This window comes from Hippocampus comes, unplaced genomic scaffold (genome assembly GCF_001891065.2).
Source record: "Hippocampus comes isolate QL1 unplaced genomic scaffold, H_comes_QL1_v1.1 scaffold44, whole genome shotgun sequence".
Classification (NCBI taxonomy): domain Eukaryota; kingdom Metazoa; phylum Chordata; class Actinopteri; order Syngnathiformes; family Syngnathidae; genus Hippocampus; species Hippocampus comes.
Window position 1 is genome coordinate 2,232,427 of NW_017805546.1, and position 17,229 is coordinate 2,249,655.

Sequence of the window (17,229 nt, forward strand, 5' to 3'; positions counted from 1 at the left end):
TTATTTGTTGTTATCCAATGAAACGCTTGAGAAAATGGGCTCCTGGGGACCGCTTACTTGCCCCCTCGTTTTTGCATCCTTCGGAATCCCCGTTTCTGCTTGAATCGACGGCTGTTTTCATCTCCATGATTGCATTAATTAGAGCATAACTCTTGTGTCTCGGCTCCGCCCGTCTTTTCCCTACAGAAAACCGGAACGAACCGTACATACTCAAACTCACTTGGCACTTCATTAATCAACAGATGAAATCAGCATGTCTTCGCGTGACACGTGCCCGTCTACGGTGGAAGTGAATTCATTTTTCAATCTTTGCTATGCGCTTCAATCAGGAGATAGACGCCTTTCTAAAGGACGGTCGGTGGCCGATTCTTTTGACTCGGACGAGCAGATTTTCAGGCTCGTCGGGTCACCCTCGGGTGCTGCGACAATGAGAAGCGGCCAGCAGTCATCTCTGCGGTCTGAGTGGGCTTTTTGTGTGTTGTATTTTAGACATCGGACACTTCTCTTAAAATCTATTTATTAATGTAATGAATTTCTGACTGCAGTGCCAGTTCTACTGAACCCGCTTGGCAGCGTAATTCTCTCCCACATTTGCTCATAGCCGCCGGGGAACATTATATGAAGGCAGGGCTTACAATACCATCAATATGCCCCAGATGACAATCGGACGTCTCATAGATATTAATGGAAGTGCAAATTAAATCAAAGTTGGATTGCGGCATTCGGGGCTGTGATCAATGCCTTTTGCACAGCCAGATTTAATATGGGGTCGGTAATTTGAGTATCCAAACAAAATGTGCATCTTAATGGGGAAAATGAAAGTAATCCCACATGGGGTGGAAATAATACATTAGCCGCATTGTAATTTGAGAACTCAAGAGTGCAATGTTTCACTTGCTTCCTATTAATGTTGAATAAAAGCTTGACAGATGCAGGATGTGAAAGTCGGAATTGTTTTCCGACACCTAGCAAGATGTCACTGGAGGCCTCTTTGGATGACAAAATGAATTTAAAAAAAAAAATAAATAACCCTCATCATGTTTAGTAAATAGTGTCAAACCTGAAACAACTAAAAAAGGGAGGAAAAAAAAAACACGCGCTAATTTATTTCTGCCAGAAGCAAGGACATGACAGTTATTGCATTCACAAGAAATTATTATCAAAAAGCAACACGTCAGGTGCGTTTGAAATATTTCATTTGATTATGGAAAAAATGCGCTGGGAGACCAACACACGAGAAATGAGCACAACGAAAAGGCATGTTGCTTACTTTCTAGACAATCGATTGAGCGTGTAAAGGTAACCATGAACATCACCGAATAATTTAAAAAAAAAAATGACTTGCACGTTTACTTCTTGCCAATCACTCGAAATACACACTGTATGATTACAACCCCCATCTCAAGCAAAGTGCAAAGCAAAAATACTGGACTTCTGCAGTTTGAGTGAATTTTAAACCTGAAGGCAAAATCTACACACTGCTGTGAAAACCCCAGCGAGCTGTGAGAATTCCCCCACCGATCATCCAATTTGGTTGATAACAGTGTGATCACTCGAAATACACACTGTATGATTACAACCCCCATCTCAAGCAAAGTGCAAAGCAAAAATACTTGTTGGCTGTAGAAAGTGGTCCCTGGACAAATTCAATTCATTCCGTGACCACGTTCGTCACTCGAAACACTCCTATGGAAATGCCGCTGATCCTTTTTAGTGTCCCAAAAAACACCCAATCAAAAATGTTGTAACAAGACTTTTGATTAGAAAAATTGCACTCTACAGCATTGCGCTTTACAAAAATGTACAGCGATGACATAATTAAATAGAATGTCAAGAATTCGCTGCCACCAGGAAGCAGAAAAAAAGCACACACACAAAACAAAGAGAGAGAGACCAATAGCAATACAAAACTGTATTTGATGACAACAACATTATAAGGAGTCAGTTTCTTCCTACAGCACATTGTGTGCACTGAAAATTAGTCGAACGCACTGTGAGCAAGGGAGGCAATGAGGAGCAAATAAGAGAGGCCCACACAGGGCAGAAAATGGACGCCAGTCAGTCACCGACAGCGGTGTGTGCGGTGGGAGTGGCTCCTTTGTGCTGTTGCACACGTCTCCTCACCACCAAATGCTCAACTCCATGACCAAAGTCGAGTAATCTCTTTGCAGTTGGCTAAATGCGAAACAAGAGAGCGTTATCCATCAATGAAAGTCTTCTGACAAACGTGAAGATGTCGTCCATAAACCTTAGGGGCCTGTCGGCAGCACACAGTGCCGAATTGGGCCGTTCATCGGTGACCCTGAGGTTCGTGTGAACGTCCACCACAGTCAAACGTTGTGCTTGACGCACCAGACGGCAGCATTAATCAAAGGAGATCTGAAGTAGGACGGGGCGACGAGTGCCTTTTCTTTTTGCTCATTCGCACCGTGGTCCTAGCGCCAGCATGACGACCCCCACTTTGGCGGTAGCAAAATTGTTATCATTATTATTTTGGTTTTAATCCATCCATTTACTTTTACTTGTCACCTATGGCTGCGGGTGGGCTGGAGCCCATCCCAACTGACTTTGGGCAAAAGGCAGTGAAGTCTTTTAGGCAACCAGACATCCGGGATTTCGAAATGTGGGAGGAGGCCACAGGGCCAATAGCAAATAAAATACGACAGGAAGGCCCAAGCCATGTTTCAAACCCACAACAACAACATAATAATAATAATTATTATTATTGTTATAATTGGTATGTATTTTATTTTGCATAATTGTAATATTTTACTGTTCTTATTCACAGAAGGGTGCATTCAGTCAGAGCGAAGGTGTAGCGGTTAGCACGTATCTACTTTATATTTTATTATTACGATTTTATTTTCCAAAAAATAGTGATATTTTATTATTATTATTGATTAACATGAGGGCGCATTCAGTTAGAGTAGCAGTTAGGTTAGCACGTACTGACTAGCGAATAATAATCATCTCGTTTTGAAACATGGACTTGTGTGACTGCAGTTGCTCCCTGTCCACATGCTGCCCCTCAGTGGTGAAAAGGTGTCATGACCTGCAACTGACATGCCTCTTTGACTCTGTTAACAGAGTCCACCAAACAATGAGGGCAGAAATTGAAGGAGAGTTTGATAGTCCATCCCAAAATGTACCTGATGATAAGAATCACATGGTTTCTGCTGCGTCCAATACACATGGAGATAAATGGCCGACAAGCAGGAGAGATGATCAGATCTCACTCCATATCTTAATGGGATCCTCTCACTCGCCATTCCCATTAATGGCCAATCTGCCAATTATGTAAATCAGAGAACGTGTCAGCACTACCGGGGAGAAGTTGAAGTTGCTCGCATAAACAGCAACAGTGTCACATTGCACAGAGTGCTAATTGCTCACTACTTTTCATATAATTGCAGCAGGGGAGGTCACGTCTTCATCTAACCTCTCTTCAGTATTGTTTTTCAGCACACAAACAGTTAATGGAGCAATTAAGATGGGAGTCACAAGCACCACTTGTGGGGGCCATTTGGCATCGGCGCAGATGGAGAGAGGAGGACCCGCATGCTGGACACGCTACTCTCGAGTTTTCCACCAGAGGTGCATACGTGCACCACGGCTGCCTGGTATACACGACGTGTAGATGTGCACCGGCGAGTCCTGTCTCATCAGGAGTCTTTTCCCTCATTTTCACTCTTAAGACGGCAAAGGCCCGTTTGGCAGATGACTGCAGAGGATACCGAGACACGGTCACAACTCCGAGGAGAAGTCGAGAGGGAAAGAAGTCCTCTGTCGCTCGACCCCACGTTCTGCCACCGACTTTGCCCACCCTCTATGACTAAGTTATGCCCTGCCGTGGAGTCGGAGCCATCATATGTCAAGTCGACCACGGCAGCTTGCAGGTCTGTCACTTGAGCCCGTCGACCAGCAGGACTATCTGACAGCCAGCGCTGCACCAGCGCTCTCAGACTCTCCGAGCGGATGAGAGCGCTGTCAATAAGTCCCCTGAAAGGGGCGATGTGAGCGAGAAAGACGAGGGAGGGGGAAAAAAAAAGAGCATGATGAAATAAGAAAGCATCATACGGCTCAAACGAACATTGACAGGAGTGTTTCGGAGCCACCACTTTGAAAGGGCGCAAATAAAATCAGTTTGGCACAGTTAAATCAGACTTGAATTCACAGATGAACGTGTTGAATGGGACTTTCGAAGAAGGCCAAAATATTGAAATTGCTGGAGCCAATTCACATCGCAGCTTGAACTCATACACGTTTTAACCGGATTTCGAAAAAATGCAAAAATTCCAGATTTTCATCATCTCTGTCAAGATGGTGACAAATAAGCTTGAAGGAATACCCACACATTGATGTCGCTTGTGTCTTTAAAAATTGGCCTTAGGGATGAAACTAGCTGTAATTTTAATAAGCGATTAATGGGTTGATCATTTTGTTGGGTAATCAATGAAAAACTATTTTCATTTCCACCCCTTTCATCAAAAACGGGACTATTTCAAACTCACAGTGCATTACATGCAACGGCATAAATGAAGGATGATTCAATTTATGTTTCCGTCACCCAGGAAGTTGGCAGAAATGGTGCTCGGTGTTTTCCAAAGTGAAAGCAAATGTTTTATTTTGAGTCGACCCAAAGATAATCAGTCTGCTTCCAGAAATCGGAAAATACTCACTGTTGGATCTAAAATCTAAGCCAGGGGTGTCAAACATACGGCCCGCGGGACGGATCATTTTTGAATGGAAAGAAACTAAAATCTAAACGGTTCATCGAGGATCCAAAATAATGAATTTAAAAATCGCTGAATCGTTGAGCATTAAAATACACTTCTGAATAATTAACACGCATGTGCTTGAATGAGCGACAATATTTGTCTCGGTGATTAATGTCTGTCAGGCCTAAACGTTGTTCAAGGTAGTGCCAACATTTGGCCAAATGACTTCCAATGAGCCCATGACACCTCGGTTAACATATTCCGCCTCAATTATATTTCTCTTCAGCTGCGCTCTTATCTGGAACCTTTCCCGGCAATCGGAGGTGCTGTTTTCCCTCGGCCAATTTTCACGATAATGCCGCTTATCTCGCGGTGCGACTAAAGTTGCCAATGGAATGAGGTTCCCCGTCACCCTCATCAGCACTAATTGTGTCCCCGTTAATGCATATTTACCGAACGTCACTTCAAAGAAATCAGCTGTCCATACGCTCCGTCGAGACACTCGGCCAGAGTGACTGACAATTGCTTCTCGCCAAATCACAATTAGCAAACAAGTTGCAGATAAATAAAGCAGAGTGGCGCAGGCGGGGCTGCGGGGCTTGCTTTCTGCAAGGGGACTGGGCCTGGCTTGGCCCATACATTTGGAACTACAGGATGTCTCCAAGCTCCTCAATCAAGAGAGGCGGCAAAGGAATGCTCCAATTAACAGCGCGCACGCACACACGCGCACACAAACAAAGCTCTGTTGTTGCAGAGACTCTTGTGAGGTTGCAAATTGGACTCCCTAATTGAAACGAACAATTAGAGCAAATGTTTGGTTGATTCGTCCCTCAAGATGTCATCCAATTAAGCACAGTTACCTGATTTGAGGACTTGAATGGTCCTGTTCAAATGAGCCTCCTCCTGTGAGCGCAAACGCACTCATCTCGGTCTCCTTGTTGAACAGCCGAAGAATGTGTTTTGGCGCCAATGTATACAAATGTGACTGAGGACAAACCGTACAAAGGGGTGACACGTGGGGGAGGGGAATGCGACTAATAGCAAAAATCTGAGAGTAAACGACGTGTCTTTGAAAAGGTTTAGAAATGCCGATGGATCCCATAAGGCAGGCATGAAGCCAAATGTTATTCATTTATTTATTTGTTTATTTATTTTAAGTGAAGAGAAAATCTCTTACCTGGCTGACAGTTTCAGCTGTTGCTTGAGCCTTCATCAAAGCTGTCAATACTGTCTTCAGACACGTCACCAGGAAGTCTTGTCAGCAGCTCCGATGCAACAGCCGAAATTGTCAGCCAGGTAAGAGTTTTTCCTCTGCACTTAAAAAAAAAAAAAAAAAAACAGAAAAAAAAGACCATTGTCTGGAAAAAAAAGCATTTAACCTAATTTAAGCATAAGCACACAAGATGAACATCATAGCGTGGGCCACAAAGTTGTAGTTTTGTCTAAATGAAACTCTTCAACTCACTGTAACGTAGTTCCTTGGCGCCAAGACGTCGCGTTGTCGGTTGTTTAGAGAATGAAAGAAAATCAAACATGTGTTTGAACTCTTTGAGCCGTCGAGTCCGGTTCAAGTCCAGCACTGCAATTCAGCAACAAAACCAGGGAATCATTTGTTCTGCTTTGACCATCACAGATGCTGCACACTGCATGAGCTGCCGGGACAGGGGCTCATTTTCTGCGGCTTTATTAATCATCGCATGGAAAGCTCCAAGTTACATACAACTTTAGTAGTTAACCCCGCCACCCGTCGGGGTGACTGCCAAGCGACTTTGGTGTGAGGCTGCCATGATAAATGCGGAGCGCGGGGAGCCCTGGGGACAGCGACAGAGGGGAAAATTCAGCGGAAAATAACGGCGATGCAAAATGTTGTGGGGGGGGGGGGGGTCAAATCTGCAAGATAGCCCAGGAAGGCCCGGTTGGGCTGTGCCGGATCAAGGTTGGACCTCAGAGGAGCAGGCAAGGAGGAGCCGAGCCCGGGGGCTTACACGCAGATTGAAGGTGAAATCCGACTTATCGGGACAGGAAACGCAGCCCAAAGAGGCCTAACGGCGCTAATCCTCACTCAAGACCTGATGATACCACCTCCAAATACCATTGAGAAAATGCCTTCATCCTTTAAATAAACCCGCATTGATGTTTTTGCTGCCTTAAAGAGCAGTAATCCTCGGAAAAGGCAGAAAGAGAGCATTCTCTAAAGCTCTCCTTAACATTCACCCGCCGTCTCCTTTCCCATTTCAAGTGGGAGAAAACACACTCTTGGCCAGGCGCGCCTTTTACCTTCAATGATGCGTTTCCTCCGAATGCTTCCACTGTTGAAATCTCCGGTAACACGCCGCGGTGATCCGCAGGTGCGCGTCTCTGTCTGTCTGTCTGTGTGTGGTCGTGCATTCCCACCTCGTCACAAAAAGTTCATCTGCAGCCTTGTCATCGTTGTTACCTGGCCGTCCTTTCAAGACTCTGTCTGGCCTTCATTCGGGGGTGAGAAAAAAAAAATAAGAATAATAAAAATGCTTGATGGTGTGGAGGAGACAACGCGCACACACATTCCATTTTAGCAGCTGGACAAAGAGCTGTCATTGTGCATTTTAATTGGGCATTTATGGCTGCTTTTTTTGGGCATCCACTTGGCTGGAACAGGCCCCATCTGATTATACATTATGACAATATTAAAACAGATGTCCAGAGCAATAAAGTAAATTCCTGAAGGACTGTGTGTAATGTGAGTAATTGATCATTTTCTTTCCACCCCACCCCCCTCTCGCCGGCCTCTATTTACCAGCGTGCTCCTGTTAAACAGATTGCCCCCGTAGTCAGGAGTGGCGCCCATATGGCACAGCAGTTTACTGGCAATTTGACTAAACTGCTGATGAAGTGTTGTCGTTCCTCTGGAGGAAACCTGTTGGAGGAGGAACATTTGACACCGCGCTGGCTTTTAACGGCTCTTACTAAAATCCAAAAGCCGTCTTCCGCTGTTCAAACAAGGCTGCTGGCACAGGCTAGGCTTTTTTTTTTTTTTTTTTGCCGCTGCACAGGAAGTCTCCCTTCCCAAGTCGGACCTCGGCTTGGCTTCCGCATCCTCCAGACAGCTCAGCAAAGAGGGGATGTTTATTATGATGCAAACCCGCCTTGGCAAGATGCAATCACAACACTTGGGTTTTCCTGCTCGACTGTAAGCAGACCTGGACGTGACTCGGTGGTGCACGCGGAGTTTAAACGAGATGCGATTGCAAAGGAGAAAAGCCGGCTAATCCCTTTTGACGTTTTGTAATCAACAGCAAGACGGCGGGACACGTAAAGCGATGTTTCTTCTCCTTAGTTTCGGCTAACGAAACTGATGCTAAAAATATACTTTACAAATCGCTTGCGCGCGCGTGCAACACACACACGCGCGCACACAAAATGTGTGTTAACTTTGTCCTCCTTCCTCCTCATCCTTCGCCCGCTCTCGCGACACTTGACGCCAAATGGAGGGATTAAAATGAGGCCTGGCCACGCTCCAGAGGGACGTTGGGGGTTATAGAATCATCACTCACCTATTAGAGCGGCCACGGAGGCAACGTTGATCATCTTTCCGTCTCCTTGGTTCAACGTCGGGCGGGGATCCCTGGGAAAGAAGCACACTCAACACAATTCTTGTCGCAATGATACACTTTGACGGATTTATAACGCCCGACAATATTTGGAAATGGCAAGAAAGTAGTCAGATCACATTGTTAGGAGATGGGGAAAAATGGGAAGACAAACAAAATACTTTTTTTTTTCTCAGTCAATGTTTGACTGGTTAAAAAAAGTTTTCACTTCAAATGGATAAAAGTGGAAAAGCTGTCTCTTAATATTGCCGTTGGCATGATCCAAAAAGCAGACATCGCTAGACATTGTCCTAATTCAGGGGTGTCAAACTCATTTTTGTCGCAGGCCTCATTGTAGTTACGGTTTCCCTTGGAGGGCGGTGAATTTTGTGAAACCATATAAATGTTTAATCACCTCCATATATTACATACACAGTGCACAACAAATTGATCGACAACTAGTTTTAAAATCAGAAGTCAAGAATAACGACTGTTGTTGTGGATTACATATGACAATTTGAAATTTTGGTTCAGACTTTAGCAAGCATCATGGAACTTGACATGCTTGATTTGGTTTTGCGGGCCACATAAAATGATGTGGCGGGCCAGATCTGGGCCCCGGGCCTTCACTTTGAAAGCTGTGCCCTGGTTGAATCTTCTTTTGAACTTTGTGTGGCTTTTCAGATGAATGCATGCTCACATTTCTTGAACTATATGAAGTGGTTTCTCTCAAGATTACATACAGTAATCAAAAAAAGCATTTACATGGCATGTCTTCCAAGATGAAATGGACTGCATTAAGCCATGTATTTTTATTTTTTACATTTTAAACAGTTCGGAGTGATTCTGCCTTGACAATGAGATGTGTTACCTGGCAGCTGCACATTCAAAGTCAAAAGTTGGTGGCCTTCCACATAACTGGCGTCATCACGAGTTCTGATACCAGCAGCAAAGGAAACAGAAATGATCTGACAAAATTTGAATAGTGTTTGAGACATAGTCATTATTATCATAAAGATTTGTTGAAATGAGCAAAAACAACCCACAATATTTAAAAAAAAAAGGATTCTGAAGAGAAGAAAATTCTGATGTTCGAGAACAATGTCCCTTGTCTCCAAAAAATCGAGTGCTCCATTTCCTTCACTTGTCGGATAAACAAACTTTGGGCCCCATAGAATGGAACCTTTCCTTAGGGTGCCATCTGCTGGCTAAAAGCGCCACTTACACCGAGTACAGCGTTTCAGATAGACTTGAGGCCTCCTTTTTCGAAGGTTTTTAAGGTCACGAACAAGAACAACAACAAAAACCAAGCAAGCACATGCCAATGTGCTTTTGAAGAATTGTACATCCGTTGCGGGGGTGCAGGGGGGAATTCAAGCATACGTCAAATAAGGCTTGAAGCACCACTCTCAAGTTTATTTTCTTGATTATCTCTCCAAGAGTCAGACGAGGCCACCAAATTATTTTATGTGACCGGCAAAAGGAATTTCTGTGCATATGTCATGTTTCTTGTGGATTATATGTATGAAAAAGCTCAAAACTTCTCTATGAATAATGGTGAGATGCCGCAAGCAGGGGCCTGGCGTTCGACCATACTCCTTTTTAAAATCAAATGAACAATAGTTGAGCAAACTATTTTCATTGACGTCTGATTTCAAAACCAGTTATCTAAGAAGTTCTTGTGAAAACAAGGTATGCTGGAGAAGTTCCTGGGGCCTCACTTTAAACACTCGAAGACAGTGTACGACAAAAAAAGAAAATTTAAATAATCAAAATGGCGCGGACGCAGACCTGCGCTCAACACACAACTACATTTTTAAGATCTCCAGAGTTAAGTACCGTAACTCCCCACTGTGATGCTTTTAGTGATGCACTATAAATTCCAGTGCAAATGACAGAAATGTCAAAAGTCTCAACATTTTGCTTCCAGAATTGATTTTGGAGCAAAAAGACCTGGCATTGAAAGTCTCATTCTGACAGCATCACTGGGTAAAAGGCATGCAACTTCAAATACAGAATGAAAAGGAACATTTCCACACTTGTGTTGATAACATTTAAAGTCAAACATTAACAAAATATACAGACAATAACTTGCAGTATCAATTCACTTCTGCACATTGCAATAAATGAGCATGAGTGAATGTCGACATTTCCACAGTGTGGGCAAACACTGGCTACTTTCTAGGAGCCGATGGCTTACCAGAATTTTTCAGCTGAACACCACACAAATACAATGTGCATCAAGACTGACTACATGAGAACATTAATACCGACATATACCGATAATAATAATAATTATAACAATAATAACAGATACACACATCATTTAATGTTTAAAAAAAACAGCAAATCGGATCTATTACAATGTTCTGCCTTAAATTTCAATGGATTTATTCTTGAAACTTTAACAGAGCCAAGAGGCACAAGAGTTCCAAAGTTTGTTGTGTTCTTATCTGACCTTTTCAGGGTCAACAGAATTTGATGCAATTGACACCTGCCGTTTACTTTTGCTGATCCAAACGAGTTCGGTGGGGCGAGGAAGCATCAAATGGAGCAAACCGCTGTTTGTTGACAACTTCAAAGACTGCGTTATCAAGCATGCTGTAACATACCTGCAAATAGCAGAATGCACTCCAAAAAAAAAAAAAAAAAGCACAAATGGAAGACATCCTTTGTGCTATTGGACATCTAAAGAAAACAAGACAGCGAAGATGTGAGTCGGAGTTGTGCACGAAAACATGCTCAGCCTTCACATGTCCATGAAGTTCACACGCCACCTGAGGTTTATGACCCCATTCTGGTTTTCAAGTGTTGATAGGACCATAACAATAAACACCTTACTTCATCATATCTTGCAAAAGTTGCTGCAGCACAGATTACAAAAGAGGAGATGGACGTTTAGGGTAAAAACGCGACAAGATGCAGGCTGTGGTTGACCAAAGTTCTCAGGCAGGGTGTCGATGGACTGATGAGCACGTCATTGCAGGGCTGATACAAGGATAACCATTCATAGACACAAATCATTCTTCCACAGAGTACACACATACCATTCCTCTTCACTTGGGATCGTCATGATAACCCCGCCCACCGTCCCCTGCCCCGCTCCGATATCGTTGGTGCCAGAGTCTGGTCCAACAAATAATTGGGGCCAGCTTAAACACCAGCACCAGAGCTCCAGCCTATTTTCGGTGGTGGAAAAAGAAAGAGCTGGTGCTAACCTGGCCACTGGCCCGGAACCGGTGGAAAAGGGACAACACAGGCCCAGAAAGGCCGTATAGCCGTGGATTCAACCCAGATCGCAACAGGTGCCTGTTTGCTGCGTGGCAGCAGTGGAATTAAAGCAGTGTACCTTGTCTTGCTCTAAATGCGGGGTGGCCAAGTCCGGTTCCGGAGAGCCTCTATCCAGCTCCTCCTCCAACACACCTGATTCAAATGATCAGCACGCTTTGCAAAAGCCTAATAATGACCCCAGTTGTTGCAATCAGGGGCCGGACAGGGGCTCTCCAGGACAACAAATTGGGCCTCCCTGCTCTAACCGGATCCACACTTTTTACAATCCAAAAAGACCATTTTGATTGCTCATGAAAATGTGTGCCTCGTTGCTGAGAGGCTACAAATGCAAAGTCGGTGAGCGTAAGGCTAAGCTAACAGGGGCACACCTTGTCCTCCATTCTAGAACTCGAACTGTGGTGGGCACTAACCGAGCCGTCTGGAGACATTGAGGATAGTAATGGGTCGCTTGGGGAAATGGGTGACAATGTATGATCCCTGACCAACTCCTTCATTTTACAGGTCCTGGGGTTTCCGTATGGGCCAGAATCCCCAGTGTCGCTGGGAATGGGGTCAAAGGTGATGGTGCCATTGTTGAGGTCCAACGTGGTCGGAGGGGACATGTCAGGAGCCGAGGCGTGACGGTAGAGCTCCGAAGCGCAGTCATCGAGGAGGGGCTCCTGCTTGATGACCCGGCCCATCATCTCTGAGGTGCACACCGATGGGGACGAGACGACGGTGAGACCGTGAGCGCGGGCTTGGATCTCCAACTCCTGTGCCAAAGCCGAAATAGGAGCCGATCAGCGCAATGGCAAAATTGCTGCGACCGCTTAAATCAGGCCACCGCTTGGAGCCGAGAAAAAAAAATCTACGCTTAAAGCCGTCAGCTGCCATCGTGTCTTGGCGGAAGTGAAAAATTGTGTCTCGAGCAGAGCTGGCACATACAACACACCGCAATGAAAAACTCGGACTTTCAAAAAAAGCTGCTCAGGTTTGAAGGAAAAGTGGGCCAAAATATCGCCACGGAGATGTGGAAGCACAGTATTGACTGACACTTTTTCAAAACACTTGATTTCTGGATTTTAAGGTGGCCCAAACAGTCATTAGGATAAAGTGGGGGCGGGTGCTTTGTACTTTTTCACACAATTCCAGCTTTGATTAGGTTTTTTTCCCCTCTTCATAAACGAATTTTCTCCATTTAAAACTTTCATTTTATATTGATTTGAATTGGCATTTGTTTGACATTGTGAAACGTTCAAGTGGGCAAAGAAGCGAGTTTGAGAGGAGGGCAAATAGTTTTTCGCAGCAAGTTGCACGTGGCAACCAACCCACCTGGATACGAAGCATCAGGTGACGATTCGTATGCTCCAGCTTGCGCTGTCTGCACTCAAGCTCTTTGGTCCTCTGCTGCTCCCTTTGGAGTTTCCTGATATAGTCCACTGAAGCTTTCAGAATGGTGCCCTTATTCCAGCGCATGTCCCTGCAATCGGAGACAAAAGGTCCAAAGTCAGAGTCAGCTGAGCCGGCTGACCGGAACAAGAGAGGATTCTTCATGGCCATTCTGAGCAAATAAAGCGTTCCACTATAAGGGCACTTGGCTACGCCAGGAGGACCGTGATTGAAATCATGTCGATAACCGACTCAAACGTGAAGAAAAAAAGGAACACGTGTGTGTCTGGAACGCTGTCAAGTCATACTTACGGATCATTTGACTTTGGTATTAGGGTTCCAAGTTCTTTGATACGATCGTTGATATTGAATCGGCGCCTTCGCTCGACTACAAACGGGATACAAACGAAATGTGTCAGTCAACAGAACTTTTGGAGCACGCATTTTCATTTTGCTCCACATCACCGACGTCATCACTGCACAAGAATATGTGAAAAGACTCACTCAAGTTGTGATTGTCCTTTTTCTGTCGTTCTTTGGCCAGAGCGCGAACCTCAGCCTCTTTGAAGCAAAGACAAATGTGAGATTTTGGCGATGAACTGGGCAAACTCCAAAGTCAATCATGTGTGCCAGCTGTTATCTGCACATCTCAAGTTGTTCATATTGTGTGCGATTTTGTCATTCACAAAATACTGGACACCTTTTCGAAAATGCAAATCGACAACCACTTTCAGCATTTGTTTTCTGTTGCTTACCTACTGGAAAGCCATCTGATCTCTGATAGTTTTCGTACCGGCCACAGGGTCCAGGTTTGCCCAGTACTTGCTTCATGCCAGGAGCTGGAGTAATTATTTGGCAAATAATTGATAGAATACATGGATTTGTATCTTGTGCATTTCTAAATTGCACACAATATCATTACTTTTGTCATTAAAAAAAACAAAACAAAAATAAAAACAATGGAAGGGCAAGAAAATAGCCCATATTTGTTTTAACCAACCATTAGCAGTGAACTGACAACAATAATTGGGTCGTCATGAGGATGTTGGTTACTGTAATGCATCAAGTCCAAACTACGGCCCGGGGGCCATTTGCGGACCGGCATCCGTTTTTCACTGGCCCGCGGCATATATTAAAAATTACATTTGACACAGCCCACAAGGAGTGCCTCAAAAAAAAAAAAAAAGAGGGGGGAGGTGGGCAGAGTGAGAAAAAAAAATAGGTGCCACTACTACTGATAAATTGATTGACATTTTGAACAACTTTTCTAGATACGTAAAGATCCAAATGAACTTCTGAGTGGTCATCTTACTCCTCTTTGCTCTTGTTTTGCTTCGGAATGTGGAGATGGGATTCGGCTGCCGTTCAGTGCAGGGGTGGCTCTAGTCTCGTGAGATAAAGGGCTGTTGGCCACCCTAAAACACGTTGAGCAACTATGTAACCGTTTTCCAGAGTAACCCGAAAACGTTAACAGTATATAATGGCTTGCTTGACTGATTTTAGCGTGTTTAATGAATGAAGGTTGAAGAATTTTACAGTGGCCTTTGCATCGTTGCATTTTCATGTGTGCGGCCCTCAAATGAAAAAGTTTGGACACCCCTGCTGTAATTCTCAATCGTGTTCACAGGGATTTTCATTGTTCGGACAAGTCCGTAAATACCCATGGGATGTTGGGAGAATGTATTCATCGTGGGAAGACAGCTTTGTGTTTTTTTTCTCTTAATTATTATTTTACCTGTATATTCCCTTTTGATGTTTGGTGGGCAGGAGTTGCTGATGGCGAGGCCTGGGTGGGGTAGTCCTTGGTTGCCGTATGCTTCCAGAATATTACCAGACACTGGTAGCTTGAGAGAAAATTGAGAATTGTCAAGATGCATTCTTGATCAAATTGACTCGATTATTTCGAAAAATATGGGCAGTCAACAACACGGCTGAAGTGAGAAAAGCAGGTTGTAATTACTGCGCTGTTCAGTTGAAGCCCTTGATCCATCAGTCCAAGAACGTCTTCATTGTAACTTGACTCCATGCTGATGATATCGTCAATAACTTCATCCATCTGTGTGACGTGAAAAACAAGAACGCGTTTCATGACGTTCAAAATAAATAGATCAATAAATAAAATGCTCCCAACTGAGAAAAACACTGTCGAGTCACCCAAACATAATGAAGTCATGACTTCTGTTACGCGTACCTCTTTCTCACAGTTCGAGGTGAGGGTGAGATGAGCCATGGGACTGTTGGGGGCACTACTGGCGAGCCCGGGTGGCATGCCGTGTTCGGCTGGCTGGCCGGGGCACTGGCCGCCGGCTTTGCCTCCCAAGGTGGTGGACAGATACTGTCTCACCTGCTGCCTTTGGTTCTGCTGGATGTGGTACTTGCTGGGATTTTCCAGATGGGATTGCACCTACGCGAGCAAAAGACGGGCCTCAATGTTAGAAAGGATAGGCTTTGGACTCAGGCTTTATGCATCCCTCCATAAATCACAAAAAAATGCTTTTCCTCGTTCAGATGAGCAAGATGACCATTAAGACGGAGCGAGACTACGTATACGGCACGTGAGAAAAGTACGTTTTTAAACCACTTCATGGAGTCAATCAATATTTAGCCCTTTCCAGGCATTTTGGGGAAAAAAAGCAGCACAACCCCGAGGTTCTCAGCATAATAATAATCCATCCACATATCCATCCATTTTCTACGCTGCTTTTCCTCCACATAGGTGAGGTGGAGATTTTTGGGCAAGAAGAAGTATGCACCCCGGGGGACAGATAGCCAAACGACTACTCAAGTTCACATCCGCTCCTATTTTTAGTCGTCGGTGAACAGAACTTTGATGGTTTCGGGAATGTGGGAGGAGAAAACCCACGCGAGCATGGGGAGAGCATACAAACGCCACATAAGAGAAAAGCCCGGATTTCACTCCCCGATCACAGAACTGTGATATGGAAGCGAGAACCAGTTGGCTAACATGCCTCAAGGATCATGATCTGCCGTCGTCATGAAATACTCGTAGTCATTGTCACTACTGTATTGACATGTTTCACCGTTTTTCCAGATTTTGAATTTTGAACGCGACGCGCGTTTCGCTGGTGCCGCGGTGGCCCAGTTTTGACATGAGTAGTTCGAATCCAGGCCATGGCGAATAAGTGGTCATGAAAATGGATGGATTGGAAGTTGAACAGATGTTTTTTGGACTCCACTGGACATCCTCATCAAGGGGAAAACGTTGTGTCACATGATCACTGACTAGTTACACAAAACGCGCAAGTAAAAAAAAAAAAAAAAAACTGGTGAAAAAAAAAAAAAAAAAAAAAAAAAAAAAACCATTGACTAAGAAAAACAAGTGGTCATGAAAATGGATGGATTGGAAGTTGAACAGATGTTTTTTGGACTCCACTGGACATCCTCATCAAGGGGAAAACGTTGTGTCACATGATCACTGACTAGTTACACAAAACACCCAAGTCAAAAAAAAAAAAAAAGCTGTGTAAAACAAACAAACAAATAAATAAATAAACGCCATTGACTAAGTACAGCAATGCCGTCATTTTACGTCAGCATTTGGGAAGAAGCTGGTCTGCACATAATCGATGGCACCATTTAACAAAAGAAATCCACACGATCGGCGGTAAAAGGCTCAGCCATCTTACCTGGTAGTGACTGTATTCAAGCATCTCCAACATGATATTTGTTTGGAAAATGTATGTAAAAAAAAAAAACAAAAAGGCACGTTAGCTACATTCACTCTTATGTTGTCAAGTTATCCCGTTAGCCTAGCACGTTTAAATGGGGGAGCAGTCAGCCTTCCTGGCTAAGTTATCAAGGATTTAAGGCTCATTAGTTATGCAAGTTAAGAAATGGAGGAGGACACAGAAACTAATCCTCCCACTGCTGTGTTGTTCTCGCTAAACTATGAATTTATGTCTTTATGGAGCCCGTTTGACGTCACCGCTTTGGGCTCACAAAGAAGTCTTTTTATGATTTGGCCAGTAGTCTGCGAACGAAAGCTAGCTTAAGGCCAACTAACATTTATTCTTTCGTTCTGCTCATCAAGTATAGAACATTGTTTGTTCTTATTATCAGGACTACAACTGAGTGCTACTGTTCTCCTAAAAACCACACATACCAAAACATGAATGTACGGCAAGTTAAAAAAAAAAAGGCACTCAGATTTGTTAACCAACATTTTGCGGGGGCTTTGTTTAGAGGTGAACTATGTTTGAGGGAGGTGATTTTTTTTTTTTAGTGCATAAAAACATAGGTGTTTCCTAAAAAAAAAAATTATT

The 17,229-nt window shown here is 44.0% G+C and overlaps 1 protein-coding gene and 1 long non-coding RNA gene across 4 annotated transcripts; both read right to left on the reverse strand.

Moving 5' to 3' along the window:
• Positions 1-325: 325 nt before the first annotated feature.
• LOC109521476 (uncharacterized) lies at positions 326-8,349 on the reverse strand. 2 transcript variants are annotated; one of them, XR_002169362.1, is made up of 4 exons: positions 8,252-8,349; positions 7,495-7,614; positions 6,996-7,155; positions 326-419 (listed from the first exon to the last, which is right to left on the reverse strand). It is a non-coding gene; the product is annotated as an uncharacterized LOC109521476 (long non-coding RNA). The 2 variants fall into 2 exon arrangements; XR_002169361.1 differs by having other exon boundaries at positions 7,495-8,349.
• Positions 8,350-11,433: 3,084 nt separating this feature from the next.
• mitfa (melanocyte inducing transcription factor a) lies at positions 11,434-17,194 on the reverse strand. 2 transcript variants are annotated; one of them, XM_019879302.1, is made up of 9 exons: positions 16,594-17,194; positions 15,138-15,350; positions 14,907-15,002; positions 14,682-14,790; positions 13,702-13,785; positions 13,451-13,507; positions 13,259-13,334; positions 12,890-13,037; positions 11,434-12,330 (listed from the first exon to the last, which is right to left on the reverse strand). In XM_019879302.1, the coding sequence occupies exons 1-9, from the start codon at positions 16,624-16,626 to the stop codon at positions 11,932-11,934; spliced, it is 1,215 nt and encodes a 404-aa protein (XP_019734861.1). In that variant the 5' UTR covers positions 16,627-17,194; the 3' UTR covers positions 11,434-11,931. The 2 variants fall into 2 exon arrangements, with proteins under 2 accessions (XP_019734861.1, XP_019734860.1); XM_019879301.1 differs by having other exon boundaries at positions 14,907-15,350.
• Between the last annotated feature and the right edge of the window lie 35 nt (positions 17,195-17,229).

What these genes read in the sequence shown, in the direction of transcription:
- mitfa (XM_019879301.1), bottom strand. Translation starts at nt 16,626, where the DNA reads ATGTTGGAGATGCTTGAATACAGTCACTACCAG. An exon ending in TTGAATACAGTCACTACCAG is followed by an intron (nt 15,351 to 16,593) that starts GTAAGATGGCTG and finishes TTGCTCGCGTAG; the next exon opens with GTGCAATCCCATCTGGAAAA. An exon ending in ATACCAAAGTCAAATGATCC is followed by an intron (nt 13,038 to 13,258) that starts GTAAGTATGACT and finishes CTCCGATTGCAG; the next exon opens with GGACATGCGCTGGAATAAGG.